At 31.8% G+C, this 6,622-nt stretch overlaps 1 protein-coding gene across 1 annotated transcript; it reads right to left on the bottom strand.

Annotated features, from left to right (window-relative positions):
* Nucleotides 1-211: 211 nt before the first annotated feature.
* Nucleotides 212-3,981, bottom strand: LOC145159456 (uncharacterized protein At5g08430-like). The gene is made up of 7 exons (XM_079078445.1): nucleotides 3,805-3,981; nucleotides 2,232-3,154; nucleotides 2,100-2,159; nucleotides 1,970-2,020; nucleotides 1,782-1,852; nucleotides 1,521-1,660; nucleotides 212-863 (listed from the first exon to the last, which is right to left on the bottom strand). Exons 2-7 carry the CDS (start codon nucleotides 3,018-3,020, stop codon nucleotides 361-363), a joined length of 1,614 nt encoding a protein of 537 aa, XP_078934571.1. The 5' UTR covers nucleotides 3,021-3,154; nucleotides 3,805-3,981; the 3' UTR covers nucleotides 212-360.
* Nucleotides 3,982-6,622: the final 2,641 nt, after the last annotated feature.

Genomic DNA, 6,622 nt, shown 5'->3' with positions numbered 1-6,622 from the left:
GAACATTGTGATTCGTCCCTCAGATGTGAGGTCTAATCGATTAAGACATCTAGAGGCGACATTTACACTATATTGTTGTTGCATGGTTCTGTCGTTAGTTCAATTTAAAAAAAGAACTACAAACTATTGTTGTAGACTTAGATTGAAACTTAAAAAAATAAATAAATAAATAAAGCCTATGATTAGAGATGATAATTAGAGCAAACAATGATTAAAAAATGATAAAACATTTTAAACCTAAAAATAAGAAAACTCACCCACAAAAAGATGACAAAATGGCAATGTACCCTCGGGTATTAAGTATAATCTCTAAATAAAAAACCATTCCTATCAATCACTACAACTGCCCGAACTCAATTACTAAAAACTGTCCGAAAGCATATCGGTCAACAAGACAGCACTCTCGGGCACCTGACCGTCTTTCCACACCTTAAAATCAGGCTGGAAGTAGCCCGCATCACTCCAGCATTTCAACTCGATTCTTGAAACAGGGCCTTGGATTTTTCCTTGTGGATCCAAATAAAACCATTGTTGAAGGGATACATCACACACATTTCCCTCTTGTATTACATTTCCTTGTGTCTTAATATTATTATTATTATTATTATTATTATTATTATTATTATTATCATCATCTTCATCATCACTTAGCTCAATCACATTTGTCACATTGTTGTTTAATTCCACCAATGTGTCACTTGGACTTTTGATGTCACAAATCTTCACGGATTCAACCCACTCGAAACCTCCTGTGGTTACTTTTTCTCCTGAATTTACATGTGAAATTACTTTAATACCCCCGTTCTCCACTGGCTGTTGATTGCCTTCATTAGCTTCAACAAGATCCACCACTTGTTCTGTATCTGTACAAATGGTTGGATAAATGATGATTAAAAAATGGGTTAATATCATAAAAGACCTTATATTTTGTATTTTTTTTCCGGATTAAACCTCAACTTTATTTTATTTTTCCTGAAAAAACCTCGTATTTTTTCATTTTTCGAAAAAAACCCTCAACCTTTTAAGTGTTTCTGAAAAAACCCTCAACTTTTTTAGTTTTTTCCGAAAAAACCCTCACATGGAAAAAAAATGAAAAAAATACAAGGTCTTTTTCTGGAAAAAAATAAAGCTGAGGTTAAATCCGGAAAAAAAAAACACAAAACATAAGGTCTTTTATGAGATTAACCCTTAAAAAAACAGCTGAATGCAATAAATAGCAATGTACTTTCATTTTTACTACAACATTGTACTTTGAAAAATTACTTCTTTTGTGGACTGAATGCAAGTAAATGACCATTTTACCCTTTTGTAAAATTTGAGAAACAACAGCACACTTTGGGAAACGGAAGAAAAAACAAAGGAGGACAAACAAACTGGTAAGAAAATGACGGTTTTGCCCTTGTTCTTTTTAGATCTATTATGGATACATGATGTTTGTGTAGAGTAAGTGTTGTAGAAACAAATACTTTCCTTTTGGACTGAATGAGTAAATGACGGATTTACCCTCCTGAAATAATTACCTGCAGCATCTGGACTACATAAGTCTTGTATATCTTGTGGATCTAGTGCATCTGGAGTCACCTTTGGGACCTCGGTCAACAACTTTGACTGTTCAGAAGGTTTTTGAAGCAGATTCCTTCTTTCTAAATACTCATACAATGTAACAGCTGAAGCAAGTAAAGGTTTCCCATGTATCTAAATTATTTTATTTAATTTAATAATAAATGATGTCATAAATTATAATGCAAAATGACATTTTTGTACATCATAAAAAAGGATATTCCCTACGCCACCCCTTCTCATTTGCACGATCTATGAGGTTTTGTAGATAGCTTAGTTCTCTAGGAAGCCACTGTAAATTAATTATAGCAATGTCATTTAAATATAAAGCAATATTAATTACTATAAAATGGTAAATTTTATGAATGTGATGCTATTTCTTGTATTTGTCATAACAAGTATTACTTACGTGTTTTATTATATCCTCATGCAAAAGATGTGCCTTCTTCTCAACTTCCACCTACAAAGGAAGCCAATAAACTCAGATTAAAAAGTAATTAAAAATAATAATTTACAGAGAAGAAAAAACAAAAACTTACAACAGTGGGTCTCTTTAGCAACCCATCCTTAACTTTTTGACATAAATCATCACATTCTTCCTGAAAAATATGAAATAATTAAATAATTAAATACTGAAAACAACACTGAATCATGTAAGAAATGTTAACTACCTTAGAAAAGTCGTGATCAGACAACATGTTTATAGTTATGTCTTTGACCATGTTTGGAACTTGAAGGAGAATGTCTTGTGGTTCATCATTATTTCCAGTTACCAATTTTACCCCTGTAATGGGAAGAAGTTGATGGGAGTTTTTTTGAGAGTAATCATTTGGGTCACATTTTATCCTTATGTAACTACCCAATAGTTTTTCTTCAAAACTCTCGGGGTGTTTAATGAGCTCTTGAATTAAACTCTTTTTTAAATATAAAAGCTTTATATTTTCGGGGATAATAGCTGCAAAAGAGCTCATGGGTGTTTTTTTCTTTTGAGAGGGAGTTTGAGCTTTCTTCTCTGAATCTAACACCTTCTGTTTCTTGTATGTTATATTGGAATCTTCATATTCATCTGAACTATACAAATAATCATCTTCAGAGGATTGATGATTATCAGCAAAATGGGATTTTAGCAAATCTTGGATTTTGATTCGAGGTATTGATTTCTTTCCAAAAAGAGATCGAAGCCTTTCATCACATACAACTTTTTTCTTTTTTGTTTGGTGGAAAAGATTTAATGTGTGCACATATTCAATTATAATGGCATTCACATCTCTCTCAGAGAGCTGTTCATCAGTGTCTTTGCCAATTGATTGGAGAAACTCAATTAAAGATTTGGAACCCCATCCAACAAACTCTGTTTTTGCCTTTACTTTTCTTTTATGCTTCATGGGGATTGGTGTTTGCTCATGATCATTAGATTCCTCCAACCAAAAACATGATCCATTTGCCTCTCGATTTTCCATATTGCCACAAAAATGAAGATACAGTTCTCAATAATTAACACACTTAACACATTGCACATAACAAATGCACCATGGTAGCATCAAACTTCATCACAGTATAGTTTTTCTTTCACTATCAAGTCTCAAGAGCATTTCTACATCAAAATTAACAAAAGCTATTTCAGTTCATACAAATAAAGTTATAACCTCGTGAAACAATTATGATTAATCAAATAAAGATATACTATAGGGTTTATATCAATCAGATTATTAGGCTGAACTTTCAAAAGCTAAGTAGACTCTTTTTCGATGGGGATACACTACTCTACTTAGGTTTAGGGTTTTACAATTACACGCAGAAAATGTTTAAAGTGAAGAAACTAAAGGAAATTCCCAGAGTATGGGCCCTAAAAAGAATATTTTTTTTCGTCCCCCTTTATGCAGTGCCCCTTTATACCTTGAACACCTCCAAGAAGAAGGTTTAATTGAATAAAATTCCAAAAACAAATTTCCACATGCGGTAAAACAACCACCTGATAACTAAACCGATCTTCAATTTGAGTGGGAAAATAAGCATTCATATGAAGAAATGATGAATGAGTCGATGCATAGCATATGCGTATTAAATAGAAGGCATTGATGGAGAATAACACGATATTCGATTACAATTAAATATGCATCCTAAAAATTGACAACCGGAGAAAATGTCCAAAAGTTATCCTATGCCCAAGTACCTTTTATATGCTTAATATGTTCAAAATCGGGAAATTATGCAAAAATGGGGGACCGATGTTAGCATACATACCTATAACTTCGAATTCAGAATTCCGAATTTATCATGCTGCTCTGTGGCTCGATTCTGGTTTCAGGTTTCATCTTCCGAGCTGCGAGGGTGAAGTATTATGGGAGAAATAGGTGAGGGATGAGTGCGAGGAGGTTGGGAGAGAGCGATACACGACGTTCGTACAGGGTTTTTAACTCCCGACTCAGTACTTGTCACAAAATAGGTGAGTATGACAAAAAAGAAGCAACTTTTGAAAAGTACAGAATAACCCCTTCAACAATTCAAAAATACATAATAGCTCATTTAACTTTTCAAAAATATAATATAAACCGGTTTATCAATTCTATCTGGATAAACATATATAATTTTTATAAATGTTTTACCAATCTATGCAATAAAGTTGATTTCTTACTAGTAGTACATTCATAATTTGTATCAAAGATTATTTTTGAAATAAATTATAAAAAGTAAAAATAAATATACTTACATAAATATACATTTGATCTTGTGTATAAAACATGGTAATTGATGCAACCAAGTCCTAGAAGGGATCGAAGGTGAAAGAGTATGTAGCAAGAATATAGGATCTTCATGGGAATAACTTGAGTCTTTGGTACCTATTGATCACACATGTAGACTATGGTCAATAATTCGGGATATGGTCCATGATTATGCTCTTACGTTCAAATTATGGGTGTTAACTCTAAAAGATGTTAAAAAAAATAGAGTTAGAGAGTTAGGAATTGTTTATTAATACTTGTTGGAACCCAAAAGTGGCCTCCACATGAGTAGCCATCTGAAGAAGTGAAGCCCTTCAGAGAGCAATGTGCGAAGAAGATTGGAAGTGGCGAGGCTATGTATAAATAAGGTGGGTTTAATGACCCACCTAATTTTTCTAATTTATGTAAACTTTCTATAGAAAATTTTTTGTGACCTACATTAGCAATAAAATCTTTGAATTTGTATAGAAAATTTCTTATACAAAAATTAGTGAACCATGTGGTTTTCTATTATAGACTCGCCACTGAAGATTGGTGAGCCCATAAGATCGTTTCGAGAAGTTGGCTTTGTATTTTGTGTATTTGTGTTTTGTGTAATGACAAAGATGCTTTGTTATTATCTAAGTAATGTATCTTAGTGGATCTTGTGGCATCATGTATTTATAAGATTTTCATCATCTTGATCTATGAAAGTGCAAAGTGGTTGTGACTTCCCTTACACCTTTCTAAGAACACTTCCATTGTTATATTGAATGTTCTTTTCTTCACTATTATGGTCTTTTCATTCATATATTTTAAGTTCTGCTCATTCTCTTTTATATTTTATTATATTATATTATATTTTATATATATATATATATATATATATATATATATATATATATATATATATATATATATATATCAGTGTTGTAAATATCGGCCTCAGCGGCCGCCTAGGCGCTAGGCGGTCTGCAACTGATTACGATTAGGGGTGTTTGGCGGAAATTGGTCAATATCGGTCAAACTCGGGCTAGACAGTCCTCGGCGGTCCTTGGCGGGAAATTTTAAAAAAAATTAAAATTTCAAATTTTCAAATATTACACCATAATTTACAAAACTTCAAATTTTAAATTTTTTAATATTCAAATTTTCAAATATTATACCAAATATTTCAAAATTTAAAATTTTAAAAATTTTAAATTTTCAAATACTATTTTTCTTAGGATATATTAAGTTTTAAAATAGTTTTATTAGTAATTTATGGTCTCCAATTAATCCTCCGATTAATCCCCGCCAAACTGATTAATCGTTTGACCCAAGTCGACCGTCGAGCTACCGTCAAGCGATTTTTACTAGGGGTGAGCAAAAACCGAACCGGTCAAAGAAAAACCGATCAAACCACAATAAAACGCATCCGAAAAATCGAAACCGATGCAAAAAACGATGGTGCAGATTTTATTTTCACAAAAACCGAATTTATTGGTGCGGTGCGGTTTTTATATAGAAACCGGTCCACCAAAACCGAACCGCACCGCAAGTGTATAAACAATAAAATAAATCAGTAATTTATATTATATATAATTATACATATTATTTAAAAAAACAAATAAATTCTACTATATAAACAATAAAATAAATCATAAATTTTTATTATATACAATTATATATGACATTTGGTGGATCGTTTACGGTTACATAATATATATTACTTAGAGAAGTGAATTTATATTTGTTCTTTTTGTTGTTGTTAAAAACATGTTTGTAGGAATTTACCTTAGTTATTTATTTTTACTTTATCATAATAATAGTTATACTTTGTGAGTTTCTTACTTTGTGTTTGTAACTTAGTGACTATGTGTAAAGAGTACGTGGGATACAACTTGCATGCTTGTAGGTGCAAATTGAATGAGTTTGGGATTACGGGTTGTAAATGAAATAATCAAGTGGGATTATGGGTTGCAAATGAAATAATCAAGTAGAATTATGAGTAATCAAGTGGGATTATGAGTTGGAAATGAAATGATCAAGTAATCAACGTTAAAAACATAAAAGTGTGGTTTCTAAACCATGGCATACAATTATAAATCTTTATATGAATATAATGATTAAAAAAAATGCACCTATAACGTCCCAATTTTCAAGTTCAAAATTTTCATTTTTAAATTAAGTATCTCATGAAATAGTATACCAAAACATTGTCAAGTTACATCAACTTATAAGAACCATAACGTCACGTTTCAAATCACAATATCAAGAGTTATAAAAATCATAATACAATCCCAGAAACTCCATGCGGAAATCCTCTGTGTGTGTGTGTGATACGCTGCTACACCGTCGGCTCCTTCCCCTTGGACGAA

This window comes from Lactuca virosa, chromosome 2 (assembly GCF_052849685.1).
Source record: "Lactuca virosa cultivar CGN04683 chromosome 2, Lactuca_virosa_CGN04683_v6, whole genome shotgun sequence".
Lineage (NCBI taxonomy): Eukaryota > Viridiplantae > Streptophyta > Magnoliopsida > Asterales > Asteraceae > Lactuca > Lactuca virosa.
Note: the sequence above shows the minus strand (reverse complement) of the source record. Positions and strands in the feature narration are given on the sequence as shown.